The sequence below is a fragment of the Nipponia nippon genome, unplaced genomic scaffold (genome assembly GCF_047370975.1).
Source record: "Nipponia nippon isolate SJK-2023a ecotype South Korea unplaced genomic scaffold, ASM4737097v1 scaffold_63, whole genome shotgun sequence".
Taxonomy (NCBI): Eukaryota; Metazoa; Chordata; class Aves; order Pelecaniformes; family Threskiornithidae; genus Nipponia; species Nipponia nippon.
The window spans coordinates 53740-68863 of NW_028262384.1; the positions used below are offsets into that span (position 1 = coordinate 53740).

At 46.9% G+C, this 15124-nt stretch overlaps 1 protein-coding gene and 2 pseudogenes across 1 annotated transcript; 1 reads left to right on the forward strand and 2 right to left on the reverse strand.

Annotated features, from left to right (window-relative positions):
* Positions 1-3922: 3922 nt before the first annotated feature.
* On the reverse strand, positions 3923-6864 carry LOC148051211 (uncharacterized; annotated as a pseudogene).
* A 269-nt stretch (positions 6865-7133) lies between these two features.
* LOC148051212 (ubiquitin carboxyl-terminal hydrolase 42-like) lies at positions 7134-8965 on the reverse strand (annotated as a pseudogene).
* A 2327-nt stretch (positions 8966-11292) lies between these two features.
* LOC148051213 (uncharacterized) lies at positions 11293-12800 on the forward strand. Its single transcript, XM_087738283.1, is given in 2 exon segments — positions 11293-11797; positions 11800-12800. Coding segments are annotated over 2 exon segments (1506 nt in total).
* Positions 12801-15124: the final 2324 nt, after the last annotated feature.

A 15124-nucleotide genomic window follows, 5' to 3' on the forward strand; every position in this document is an offset into this window, starting at 1 on the left:
CTCTTTTTGCTGACAGGAGAAATGCCACTGCTGGGAGTAAGTGTCTCTCCCCAGCTAAGGGAGGGAACATGGAATCATAGAATCATAGAATGCTTTGGGATGGAAGGGACCTTTAAAGGTCATCTAGTTCACCCCCCCTGCAATGGGCAGGGGCATCTACAACCAGATCAGGTTGCTCAGAGCCCCATCCAGCCTCGCCTTGAATGTTTCCAGGGATGGGGCATCTACCACCTCTCTGGGCAACCCGTTCCAGTGTTTCACCACCCTCATCATGATAAATTTTTTTCTTGTCTTCAGTCTAAATCTACCTTCCTTTAGTTTAAAGCCATTACCCCTTGTTCTGTCACAGCAGGCCTTGCTAAAAGGTCTGTCCCCATCTTTCTTGTAGGCCCCTTTTTAAGTACTGAAAGGCTGCAAGAAGGTTTCTTGTTGAAGAGCCTTCGCTTCTCCTGGCTGAACAACCCCAGCTCTCTCAGCCTTTCCTCATAGCAGAGGTGTTCCAGCCCTCTGATCATTTTTGGGGCCTCCTCTGGACCCGCGCCAACAGGTCTGTGACCTTCCTGTGCTGAGGACCCCAGAGCTGGATGCAGTGCTCCAGGTGGGGTCTCACCAGAGCAGAGCAGAGGAGCAGAATCCCCTCCCTCCCCCTGCTGGCCACACTTCTTTTGATGCAGCCCAGGAGAGGGTTGGCTTTCTGGGCTGCGAGAGCACATTGCCAGCTCATGTCCAGCTTTTTGTTTATCAGTACCCCCACGTCCTTCTCAGCAAGGCTGCACTCAAACCCTTCCTTCCCCAGCCTGTATTGATACCGGGGATTGCCCCGACCCAGGTGCAGGACCTTGCACTTGGCCTTGTTGAACCTCATGACGTTCACACAGGCCCACCTCTCCAGCCTCTCCAGGTCCCTCTGCATGGCATCCCATCCCTCAGGCGTTTCAACTGCACCGCTCAGCTTGGTGTCATCTGCACGCTTGCTGAGGGTGCACTCGATCCTGCTGTCTGTGTCATTGATGAAGATATTGAACAGCACTGGCCCCAGTACGGACCCCTGAGGGACACCACTCGTCACTGATCTCCATCTGGACATCGAGCCATTGACCACTACCCTCTGGATGCGACCACCCAGCCAGTTTGCTATCCACCGAATGGTCCGCCCATCAAGTCCATATCCTTCCAATTTAGAGAGAAGGAGATTGTGGGAGGACCGTGTCAAAGGCCTTACAGAAGTACAGATAGATGACATCCATAGCTCTTCCCTTGTCCACTGATGCAGTCACTCCATCATAGAAGGCCTCTAGGTTGGTCAGGCAGGACTTGCCCTTGGTGAAGCCATGCTGGCTCTCTCAAATCACCTCCCTGTCCTCCGTGGGCCTTAGCATAGCTTCTAGGAGGATCTGCTCCATGGTCTTCCCAGGCACAGAGGTGAGGCTGACAGGTCGGTAGTTCCCAGGGTCCTCCTTTGTACCCATTTTAAAAATGGCTGCAATATTTCCCTTTTTCCAGTCCACAGGGACTTCACCTGACTGCCATGACTTTTCAGATATCATGGGGAGTGGTTTGGCAAGTACATCAGCCAATTCCCTCAGGACTCTGGGATGTATCTCATCGGGACCATAGACTTGCAGGAACAGGATTTAACAGCAGAAGGGAGGCAGGACGAAAGGGCCTTTGAGGTCAAAACTTGCGTCAGACAGCTGGCGCAGTCATGATGACAGGAGAGGAGGAAAAGAAGGAGATTCCAGTGCTCCATCTGGGACAATGCTGCCAAGGTAAGATCTGCCGCACAAACAGAGAGACAGACATTGGGAGGTGGTGGAGTGGGTGAGAAAGGCGCCTGGGAGAGAGGAGAGCACGGGCAGATGGGAGACAGAGATGGAGATGGAGGGGAAAAATCCAGGGTGTTGGAAGTGAGGCTGCTCCTGCTGTGCAGGTGCTTGTGAGGTCCCTGGTCTTTGAGTAGCTGTTGGCGTCGGAGCAGGCCCCGGGCTTGTGCAGGTGCTTGTGGCGTCAGATGTTCCTGAGTAGGTGATGGGGTGTGAGAAGTCACCTTGCTTGTGACGCTTCTTCTGATGTCACCGATTGCTGAGTAGGCGACAGGGCAGGAGCAGGCCCCTGGCTTGTGCAGCTGCTTGTGTGGTTATTAACTGCCATTTTCACATCTTTTCAGAGAAGAGGCAGCTAGGTGCTAGTGTATAGTACTGACTGTTTTGCAGATCTATTGCTTCTCTTCTCTGTGTCCTGCTCTCTGTCCCTGCCTCTCCCTTTCTCTCTCCCCTTCCTTTTTCCTCTCATCCTTTTCCCTCCGTTCGGCTCCCTCACCCTGCCTGTGTCAGTCCATCCTTCTGTCCTTCCTGCTGCCCTGCTCTGCTCTCTCTGTCCCTCTGTCCTGCTGCTCATCGCCATGGTCCTGGCCGCCCCCTGCCCCCTTCCCCTCTGTCCCCTTCTCCCGGTCCCTGTGCCCGCTCCTCCCCAGGGGTTTCCCTTCTCTACTCCCTGCCCAGCTCCCCCTTGTTCCTGCCATCCCTCTGTCCTGCTCCCACCCCTCTCTGCCGCTCTGTCCCTTTCTCCTACTCCCTGCTACACCAGGGCTCTGGGACCTGGGCAGCCCCGGGGAGGCGGCCATGGAGCTTGCGGGGGGACCGGGCCCAGCTGGGGTGGAGGGATGCTGTCCCCACAGGGTCAGACAGCAGGGCAGGAGAGCCCTGCGCCACAAAGGGAGCCGTACTCCTGGGACACGGGGCTGCCAGGTGGCCATGTTGGTTCCCAGGGCACGCCGGGAGCTGTAGTCATGGGGCATGGGGCTGCTGGTCAGCCGTGTCGGTCTCGGGAATGGCAGGGATCAAGCGAGATGAAATGTCATAGGATGGCTCTGTCGGGGACTCTGAAATGCCCTGAGTGCTGCAGGGGGATTTCTGATTTGCAGCGGCAAATCTAATCACTAAAGGACACCGCTCCTCCCTGAGTGGCATCTTTGCTGGCTCTCCATCACCCTGTCACTGGCTTTTTGGGGCCCTGGCTGGTGGGACCCATGGGGCACGTTATGAAAATTCCCTTCCCTAACTATTAGATCAACCAGTCTTTACAGTATGAAAGTGTATTAACTTTCTTTGTAGATATATGTATTGATGCGTTCATGTGATACACTGTCACGTGATGAGGTAGTGGAGGTTTACTGGAGATTTTGGTATTGTTCATGCTGAAGTAAAACAAACGAAAGGACAGCCCATCCCTGGAAAGAAGGACTTTGCTTCTGGGAAGCTTAGAGCTGTCCAGGAAGGATAAAGGACACCCCGGCTCAACCAAGGTAACGCCAGCATCCTAGCCCCTCTGGCACGTCTTTTAAACCCTCCGGGCGTCGTCGGGCATCATAGATCAGCAACCCTAGCAAGACTGACTCCAGGGATGTCTGGATCAGTAGGCAAGCAGCAAGAATGCTGCGAGACTAGAGTTGCTTTGCAAAGTTTGACTATGATTAGTAATTGGTCGTGTGGGTGGGAGTGATGAGTCAAGTCGTCTGGTACCTGAACGATTGAAGGCTATAGGAACCCTGTGTAAAGGCACATTCGAGGTGCCGCAATGGGGCTGGGACACGGTCTCTCCCTGAGACCCACCCTGGTCCCTCCCCTGAAATTGTTGTGTCTGTGTGTGTCCCCCCGTATGCAAATAAAGGGTGCAGAGCAGGAGGGTGGGAGTGATGGGGGGTGAAAAGGGGCGTGGTCTCCAGCAGAGGGCTGTAAAGCAGCAGCGGGGACGGCATGACTGCAGCAGAGCCACGATCCTTTGACAATGTTTATTGTGGGACGAAGACATCCCAGCCCGATTATGCTATATAAATAACTTAGAAACAATGAAGAACAGGCAGACGTGAGAAACACCTGCAAAAGTATTAGGAAAAAATTGCTGATTATGCTGGAATCCTTGCTTACCTGTAGTCCTTCTCTCAATGTTGATCTTTGGACTTCTTTTTCTTCTTGACCTTCTCTACATTTTTTCATTCTTTGGTCACCTGTCTTTCGGCATTTCTTTTCTGTTTCACCTCCGCTTCCTTCTGTGTGGGTATGTTGTCTTTTTCCATTTCTTAGTTTGTCTTTTTCATTTTCTCGGGATGTATCCTCAAAACTGGAATGAGCTGACACAGGTGGAAGTGCGTGCCTTTCACGTGGCTGCTGAGGTATTGAACAATGATGTAACTTTGCTCGGTGGCTGCTAAAGTGATGTACATCTTCCTCTCCAGAGAGTGCGTTGTGAGGCCATCTGCTTTTGCAATGATAATCCGTATGGGACCTGTTGTTGTAAGCTTGACTCGATTTGTCAAAGTCTTTATCACAATGAGAGGACTTTCTCTCTCTGCCATCCCTCGTTCCAGGAGAGGAGTAATAATCATTGCAGTATCTGCCTTTTTCCCATCTCCGTGGTTCATCTTGATAGTCTCTTTCTCTGCTCCACGTTCTCTCTCCTTTGGAATGATAATACCTACTCCTGTCTTGTGCTGTTCTTTCTCTGCTTTGGGGTCTATAATGAGAATATTTTCCTGAGCTTCTGACATTATTTGGACTGTTTCTTTCATGATGGAAAGCTCTACGCTTGCTTTCATTGCAATACTCCTGCTTAGGACGATGTTGCTTATTTGTTTCCACGCTGCGAGAGCACCTCCTCTTGTGGGAATGATCATCTGGTTTGCTTCTCCTTCTCCCTCTCTTCAGTGTCCGAGTTCTCTCTCTTCTTTTGGTAGTGCTCTTTGTCAGTTTTTTCAGAGTCCTATCTTTTTTTCTGATCTTTTTCCCTATGTTTATCTCCTTCACAGTTTTTATTACCCAGTCCCTCATTTTCTCTAGAAAATGCACTCTCCAAAACTTCATCCAGCGTTGTAATAGAAGAGTCATTAACAGGTGGGACCTCTACATAGTTATTAGAAATGTCCTTTGTATCTTGGCATTGGTCTGTAATAGCTAGAGCTGCAAGTTTTTTAGAAATCCATTCCATGTCAGGCTTTATCGAGGAAGTTTGCCCTAATTTCTCTTTACTCTCAGGAGACTCCTTGATGTAGAAAGGATTTCCTTTTGAAGTTCGTTCAGGTTCTTTTGATCTGCTTGGTTTGCCTTTGTCTCTACGGTCTTCAGACTCACACTGCCCAAGGAATTCATCTTCAGCGTCCAAGGATTTTTTCCTGACCTTGGGCTGACCATTGATATTGGGATGTGCATTATCAGCTTTTGTTACAGTACTTTCAGCAACTTCTTCTTTGGCAGAAGTGGTTTCAGAACCTGACTGAGTAAAAAGATTCTCAACCTCACAACGAAAGTTGGAAGGAACCTTCTGGATTCTTTATAGGCAAACAGTGCTGCCATCACTACAGTTGCCATAAGAGCACCATTCTTAGAAGATTTCTGAGGTCCAGGGGCACTGCACAAAAGAAAACCATGTTTTCAACTTGAAAAAGTCCATCTAAGAGATGAATGTTAGGAGTACAATCCCCCGAAGTAAAGAAATTGGTGGCTACTGGAAAACTCTGAAAGACATTCCCTTTAGAAACCTATTCTTACACCTTCCTCAGCTCCCAGAGAAGGTGTTGGTTTTTTTTTCCTCTTGATTCTGCAAGTATTGCATTAAAAAAACCCACACCCAACACATCTCCCTCCACTTGCTGCTCTGAATCACATCACTAGCCAAAACCACTATACTTGCTCTCCCCCAGCTAGAAAGAAGTAAACACATGGATTTCCCTCTCTCTCCCAAATGGGAGAGCAGATGGTGGGAATTTACATTCACACATCCTAGGATGGAAAAAAGGGAAAGAGGAATAGAAAAAGTATTCCAGCCAATGGAAAAAAATGGAAAAACATTCCACGAAGAAATGAAAGTTTTCCAGGAGGCATCCGCCTGTATTTAATATCAGAGTAAGATATGCTCAGTGCTGATGTTGGCAACACTAGATGGACAGTGTGGAATTCTCTGTACTGAAATCTTCCTATTAAATAGTATTAGTAGACAGGTAAAACAACGATAAATCTGTATGAAACCTTGTTTTAATCAGAGCGTACTCATTTTACCTTATTCCCTCTGATACGCTGTTCAACTGGCTGTGTGGAACAGATTCTACGATTGTTTCTTGAGGAACTGGCGACAAAGCTATTGGACCTACAATTAAAACATAAAAGTTAGCAGACAGAAAAAATACTGTCTTTAGTAGAAAACTGCTGTTTGCAAAATTTGTCCATTAGAAGTTAAACAAGATCACGTTGAGTTATAGGCGCTATCCCCATTTCACACATCACCCCACTCCCCCCCGCCCCCCGACATACTTGATGAAACTGATGAAGTATTTATTATCTCAGGTGAACTTCTCTTAAGTTGACATGTTCTCATATGTCAGCTCAGCACTGCAAATTCTAATGGGATAATAGCACAAAGTGTTACGATGAAATCTGTGCTGCGTGTTTTCTCAGGGTTTCACATGAATTAGGAACATTCTAATGCTCCTGAATACCGAATACATCGTAGGTGAGAAATTGTAGATGGAACAAACCTAACTCACTGTTTCAAGCAATCCATTTGTTTTAGAAAAGAAAATCTCAGGAGGTTTAACAGGTTGGACTGGGCAAGTGGAATCATCAAGTTTCAGTCCATTTTCTTTAGATTCATTACCTAAACTAATACTTAACTTGTCTCAAGAGCATAGTTCTCAGTGCTTTAGAAAGCTGAGTTGGAAGCATAACGTAACGAAGTAGCATGGCTGCACAATTTAGGATTAGCCACTGGAAATATCTTCTGAACACATTTAGTATGTGTTATTACCTGATCTAAAAAAGTAATAAGCCTGCTGATTGAGAACTGTTTGGCTATCAGAAAGGTCTGCTGAGGCATCATTCATTCAGTACCAAAGTCCGTTACCTGCCTGCAAATGAAGACAATGGCATCTTCAGATGAATTGCGTGTTTTCCAAATGACATCACGGATGGAACACTACAGAACAAAACATACCAAACCCAAGGTGTATTCTTACGGTCACGCAGGAACTTTATCGTTATTAAAAAGGAAACAAGAAGCCATAGTTGTTATACTGACTTTTCCTAGCCTGTAGTTATTAGTCTATAGTTCTTGCCTGCCAGCGTTTACAACTTTTAAATGAGTATTCATCTTTGGGAAATCTCCCGTTCCAAGAGGATGAAGTTGCATGACAGCTGTAAATAGACCTTCTTGGTCTTTCCGCCTCTAAGATTTGCAAATCTTCTCAGTGATCTTGTGAGAACGTTGGGAGAACGATGCATCGTCTACCTCTTGGATGCAGGAACCATCTTTTTACACCTTAAAAACAAGCACAGACCAATGTTCGGACATGCCTTTTATCTTCTGGCCGTATGAAAATTTCAGTGTGCAACTTCACGCTTACAAAGGCTGACGAGCCCCCGTGTAGACAATATCAGGAATAAAAGTCTAATGTGAGCTAATGGCACAATTCTTAGCATATATTTCCAACTACTCAAACAGAAACACCAGGATTACTCTCTTAGAAGGAAATGTCTTATTTTCCAAGCTTTGAACGGTTTCAGTGTATGAGTTGTATAAACAAAAGTAAATGAAAGAACAACAGAGAGCTGTGTCTCATTATCTTATTGCTAAACAAAGTCAAAAGATAACTTATGCGCTAAGTCATGCAATACATTAAACACATATCTTGTATTCAGATGCAGTTAGCAATGATCTTACTTGCTACGCTTACAGCTATTTTCACTGTCTAGTTGCTCCAGTTTCACAAATTGTTCTAGAGCTCTGGTGACAGACGTAACTGCCTGGATGAGTAAGAAAGTAGAGCACTAAGTCACTGGAGATGCAGAACTTCAAACATTTACGGGTAGTTTGCGAGAGAATCTTGCGAGTTCATACTTAAGTCACCTACTGTGAACCAGCAAACACTGTGAAGAAGGGCACAGAAACAAAGCACGCTGAGCATTTACCCCATTTGAAAATGATGCTACTTTGAAATAAATAAATTTTGCAATTCCCTTCAAATTCAAAGGAATATCGAGGACTGGCTCAGACGTATCCAAAACGGCTTTGCAGTTCAAGCACTTGACTGGAATCAAAATACAAACGCTTAACAACATGTGAAGGAGACTAACTGTGCAAATTTCAATTATTAATATATAGTACTTTAGTTAAACTACAAACTCCTTTACTACAGACAGACAAAAAGACACAGGCCAGTCGAAAGGACAGTAAGATTTTTAAAAAGCGCCTCGGGATCTTAGGTATCCTCTAAATATTTGATGAGTAAGTGTGGTGGCTTGAGAAGGTCTGTCTAATCTGGACATAAATGATCATCAGCCCTCAGAAGATTTAAGGCACAGAGTTAACTCTTCAAAGAGTTTTTCTTTTTATGAAAGCCAAGGACATCATAGTTTTTAATTTATGATAGTAAATAAAGGAGTAAGAGGGACGAGAGAACATTTAAAAGTTAATTTGTTTACGCTTACTTGGTGCTTCCGTTCAAGCGAGCTTTCTGCTAAGCATCACCAGTGAAGCATAAGAATTCATGTGCATCCTCCTGACTGCCAAAACTGAAATGTTTTCTTATTCCTGATAAATTGGAAGGTTCTTATATTTATCTCAAATAAAAAGAAAACTCGTATTTCTAAAATCTCTCTCTTTAAAGTATCAAAATGACTTCTATGCATCAAGTAATTCTTTGGAAAATTAAAAAATAGAAAAAATAAAAGCATCTGAAATGACTTACTTTTAAGGCCACTGATAACAGATGTCGGTGTGATGGCATTATTAGAGCAACACAGGACCTGGTTAATGTGCGTTTCCATCGCGCCCATCATACAGAAGCCTTCTTCAGGACCTGAAGAGTGAAAGAAGAAAGCATCCCAGTCTAGTCATACAGACATTGCTACAAAAAAACCTGAAAAAAGTAATAATCATCTTTAAGTTATAGATGCCCTGTCCACTCACCATGGTACATTCTCTTCTCCTAAGGTGTCAATAGCCCAACAGTTTAGTGACATTTTATTATGCAGAACTGTATAGAATAAAAATGTTGATTAAGTCTGTATTAAAGTGCATTTCCCGATGAGAAATCTAAGTAACTATTGCAATGTCATGTTTTTTTTTGCGGGCTGACAGAAATGTGAACTCCACAGACTGCAGAATATATGAGGAAACAATGTTGACATTGATGATACAGCACTAAGAGAGAACGTGTGTTATTTTCATCACACTGCTATTAGGTGAGCTGCATGACACAGAGCTAAAATCCTCTGGGAGAAAGGAAAGATTAAAGTATTGCATGTATTAGTATTTCTGCCCTCCTTTTTTCAACAGGATTCTCAACTGAAATCAGTTTTATATACGGTAAGAAACACAGTTTAACTTTCTAGGAATAAATACTAAGATACCAGACTAGAAAGCATGTAGGTGCCTTTGTGAAAATACACCTAGATGGATATGAAAAGAGGCTCCTAGGCTTAAATAAATTCCAGGATCATTAGAGGCCCCGAGAGGGCTCCGGGGACCCAGAATTGGGAGGAATCAGATGGATATTGCCATCTCGGCAATATTGAATCTCGGGGTATAGATGGGTGTTGGAGTACTAAACCGAATCATAAAGGTCAAGTTGTGAGGAAATAGAAGAAATACCATTCCTAGTGGGCACAGGAGCCACTATGTCACTTTTGAGTTTCAAGCCTAAGGGGCAACCCTCAACCGATACCATATTGGTTCAAGGAGTCAGGGAGAAAAGGAGCAATCACTTGGCCAGGCAGTGCTGCTACACTGCTACAGATGGGTGGCCAGGGGGTGTGGGGAAGATTTGTGACCCCAGAAGAATCACCTGTGTGTTTGTTGGGAGGAGACTTGTTACAATCCCTAAATGCCCAGATCTGTCTGTCCCCAGAAGGGGCAGAACTTACAGTAGCAGGGGTCTGTCTCGCTGCCAAAAACTTGCCCAAATTTCCTGGGATTCCACCTGAACTTATTAAAGTACCTTCAAAATGGGGAGCGCCTCCGGAATGGATGTGGGTTTATTGAAATCGGCACAACCCGTCTCCATAGAAACAAAGAGAGGAAAGCCTGTAGCAGTCAAGCAGCATCAAATTCCCAGGGAAGCAGAAAACAGTATTCGGAAACAAATCGACCAATGTCTGAAAAACAGGGTTTTGGGATCATGCAATTCCCCGTACGTAAAGGACTGATAGAAAAATGTGGTTTTTGTCTCGACATTGCCGCTATAGCGCCATCCAGCATCGTGCTTCGAAAAGACCACCTTCTCCACAGCTTTGAGAACCTCGTGTGCCTGTGCACAGACTAAAGGCGCGAAAGGAGCCGAGGCAGGGACAGCACATCTGTGGCGAACCGCACGTACGCATTTGTGATCCGCGCATGCGTGAGAGCCCCTATATAAGGAGCACACGTGCCCCTCGGTGGGGCGGCAACAGCGGCGTGCGAGACCACTCCTTCTGTTCCTGCACCCTCAAGGCCCCCCCGCCCCCCCACCCACCCACTTCGGTCCCTGACGAAGCCTGAGGCCACTGAAGACCCAGCAGAAGATCATTGGACTCAAAGTGGTGGTGATAAACCCCTCCTTCTCTTTCTCTCTCTCTCTCTCTCTCTCTCCCCCCTATTCTTTTCCTCTCCTCCCTTGCCCTCCCTTCTTCCTCCGTTCTCTTCGCCCCTCAAATAAAAGTGAAAGGTTGTTTGACATCTGACCGATTCCAGCGTCTTAATCTCGTCCTTGGGATCGTATCGAGACCTCCCCTGACATTGGATTGGGACATTTAATTGGCGTCACGGACAGGATCCCTTGAGATGAGAGTGTCATACAACCTTATGGTGTGCTGAGCGATTGCGTGTGAACAAGACGCACAAATAAGTACGAAGCGAGTGCGGAGTTCCGATCCACGGTTCTGCTCTCCCGCGAGGGAAGCAGCCGGAGACGAACGAAGCGCAAGGAAGGAGTGGGTGTTGAGGCCTTTGCACTGGAGCGCACGTACTAGTTTGTGATTTGAACTCCTGAGGGAGGATAGGGGAAACTTGAATTTTATGCTGTGACCCCCTCAGGATGATATCCCCTTTGTAGGCTCGCCTCTGTCTCATAGTAGCTGATGGTCTGGCCTCCTGGGGGAGTATAGGGGAAGACTGAATTTTACGGTGTGACCCCCTCAGGACGATATCCCCTTTGTAGGCTTGTCTTTGTCTTGTAGTAGTGTGCGGATTGGCCTCCTGGGAGCGTATACGGGAAACTTGGTTTTTCTAAGGTTTGACCCTCCCGGGACGAACTCCCCTTTGTAGGACATGGCCGCCCAAAAGGCAGGTGATTTTTGTGAAGAGACGGAGAGATTATATGAGTTTTTAGAAACATACCGCTCTCGCCCCTCACCCCCGGGACGAGATTGGGCACGGGTCCACTGGTTCCAACTGCAAAGTGTTATGGACCGAATAGCGGTCTTGCATAAAGAAGCTAGAGTGAAGAAAGGGAAAGGGAAAGCCATCGTATGTGCTGTGTTAGGAGCGTGTCTGGCAGCAGCAGTGGAGGATAAGAAACGAGCGCCCTGTCCATCGGAGGCTCTGGCCGCTTTGTTGCAAGCAGTGATAACACCGCTGCGAGAGCAACTACTAGAGACCAAACGGGCACTAGAGGAGGAGAAGCGCCAGAATACGATTCTGAAGGAGGAGCTGAGGGTTCAGCTCCTGAGGGAGGCAGACACCCCCGCTGAGGCGGAGGTGATGCTGGAGGAGAAAGGGGTACGCCAAATTTACCCCCAGAAAGATCTAAAGCGATTAAGGGAGACTGTGGATAACGCCCCCATATGTGCCCGCTGGTAAAGACAGAATACATATACGAGGACGATAGCGACAACCATCCCCAAGTTGTAACGAAAGAAATCCCTTTTACCACCACCGAATCGGCTAAGCTCCGAAAGGACTTTGCTAGAACAGCAAGGGAGTCCGAAACCGAATACGTCTGGAGGGTATCCCTGTCGGGGGACGGGATCATGCTATCGGAAAAGGAAGCAGAGGGGTATTGGGGCCCCAGCATCTTCCTCACAACGGGAGATCGCCGAGCCCCATGGTCTCTGACCCAGAGGGCTGCATATTGGGCGGGGGGGCTGAACCCATTAGAGAGGGGGGATCCCCTAGCTCTAACTGGTTCGGTCAATCAGCTACTAGAAAATGTACAAAAGGTGGCATGCCTGCAAATGATGTACGACCGGGAACTTAAACCAAATCTAAGTTCTCCGATGTTGCTACCGGTAGACCCCGAGCAGCTGACGCCGCTAATAAGAGGACTCCCCGACTCGCTAAAACCTATCGGGATCCAGTTACAGGGGAGAATTCAAAATGTGCCTCGCGAGGAGCAAATCGCAGCTGCCCTGGAGGGAACGGTAACCCCCGAACAGCGGCAGTGGGGGAGGAAGGTGTGGACCTGGGGGGAGATAGCTCAGGAACTGATAAACTATGGGAGGAAATATGGGCCAGTAGGCAGGACTTACCAACAGGTAGAAACCAGGGCCAAGCGGGCAGCGAGGCCGGCAAGTAAATCGCTGGCTTTTTCGGGGGGAAGCCCTGACCTAACAAAAAGGGAGAAACCCCCATTCCGACAAGGATTGTGGCAAATGGGACTGCAAAAAGGTGTACCCCGAGACCTAATGGATGGGCTCCCCACCAAAAAGTTAAAGCTCCTGGTGCGGAGGTGGTCCGAGCAAGGACCCCCTCCCAAACCGAACCCGCCTTCTGTGCCAGCATTGGACAGGGAGGAAGGGTTTAAGAGTCCCGGGAAACTAAAACCTCCGCCCTTTTAGGGTGAGGAGGGAGGCGGAGGGTGGGTGTTTATCAGACAACTCACCTGCAATAATAAAGGAGACCTACTAAACCCCACCAACCGGGATGGGCTGAGCGGGTGGGGGAGGCGGTGGCCAATGTCAGTAATCGCTGGGGTACAAACGGGTGCCTGAAAATTGCAGCATTTTGTCCACAAGCCCCAACCATGATACCTGTCTCTCCAAACTCTAATTCCCCCAGTGCATCATCTTACTCCCCCGGCCAGCTGGTTCTGGTCAAGCTTCCCACCGTGGGAGCTGTGCCTCTCATATTAGATACCCCCCTACACAAATATGCAAGGAAAGCGAAAGATAGCAGTGGGAGAAGCCACAAAATCCACACCAAATGGATTATTCCCTCCTTCTAACCCAAGGAACGAGTTTGTTCCTATTTGTTTCTAAGGGCGGCGATATGACCACGATGCACCTGCTACTTTGGATCATTTTAACTCAGGGACACCAACCCATTACAATATTCCACTGTGTATATCAGTTTTTATAATTGGTGGTACATATGTGTGCATACATGTTTGTATTTCATTGCAGCTCTCTGAATAATTCAAGATGTAATATTTATGGCAAACAGGCTAAATCTTAGATGTTTCAATGCACTACAGTCTTTATGCAATAGTACAAAGACATCTAATTGTCTGGTGCATGTTTAAGCATATATATGTGTGTGTGCTCATTTCAGAAAAAATGCCCAATAACTTTCCAATGATGCCGATTTATGTTAGACATCTCAAGGATTTCAACCTATGATTTACTATATACATAATTCCTACTTTTTTGATCTCCCTCTATTTTCATCATTAAATAGTCCTGTATATGGGAAAACTTAATAGCCAAGTAACATGAAATGTTGTACTTGCTTAGAAAATGTGATTGTTTAGGTTTCTTTGCAAAAAGTAAATATTGCATGTTCACTACTCATGGGGCTTGGTATTGTACCGGCCGAATAAGGGGTGGGGCAACCACCTTTTTCAGCCCTCTGGGTGACAAAGACACAACTTATTTTCAGTTTCCACCGGGGAAAGATGGGCCATTCGCTTCAGGGAAATAAAGCCAAAAAGGGGCATTATTGGATCTGTGGGAATATGGCACAGAAATTCTTACCCGCGGGGCGGTCGGGAGTTTGTTATATAGGGATCATAAGGCCCCTATTTTTCCTCCTGCCAGAAACGGGTGGACCCCAACAAGGCGTAAAGGTGTACAATAACCTCGGGGATAGAAGTATTGTCCGTAAGACGCGGTCTACCAAGGTAAATTTAGGTGGGACACAAAAATGGGGAAATGACGAATGGCCCCCCGAGCGAATAATTGAACATTATGGGCCAGCAACCTGGAATCCTAACGAGCCCATTGCAGGGGCAAGAGAACCAATCTACAATCTAAATCGAATAATCAGGCTACAAGCGGCCCTAGAAATTATCACCAACAGGGCCGCTGATGCCATAGACCTATTAACTCGACGGTCTCAACGGGTGCGTGCGGCAATCCTTCAACACTGTATGGTTTGACATTGTTTGTTGGCCGAGGAGGGAGAGGTGTGTGGAAAATTAAATATCTCGAACTGCTGTCTAGAAATGATGATGTGGGAGAAGTAGTTCTCCAATTGATGCAAGATGCCAGGAAAATAGCCCACGTCCCTGTTCAAACCTGGAGCGGTAGGAACGGCAATTTGTGGTCCTGGTTACCAGGGGCACCATGGGTCAAACAGTTAATATTGTATTTGCTATGTGCAACTGCCACCTTACTGTTCCTACCCTGTATAATTCCATGTTTTATTCAATTAATTCGACACATTGTGTCAAATATGCAATTTGTTCCTAGCGCTCCACCTGATGGTGTAACAAAAATCCATACCATCCATCAGCCACAACCAACCTCAGTACCCATCATTTAAACCCGTCCCCAGTTCCTCCTAAAGGAAGAAATTGCATATTGCCAGTTACTGTTAACCCCATTTCCAATGTTTACCCGTCAAAATTGAAGAATTGTTAAAGTCGTTCGAGAACGAGCTTGCATTGAGCAATACCTCAGTTAATCTGTGTTAAGACATTCCTTCACCAGGCCTCCTGGCATTTTTGCCTGACCACCTCTGGCACCTCCAGTGTCACCAGGTGTTTGTGTTTGAACAACTCCCACCTGGCCTCCAACCCCAGTAATGAGCATGGGAGCTGAGACAAGGAACTCACATGCAGGAGCCTATTTTGTGCACATGTGTGAACTGAGGCAAGAAGAAACCCACCACCTGTGGGGTTGTGGCAGGCATGGGATAAAGTTTAGTCCCCTTCTAGCCCCAG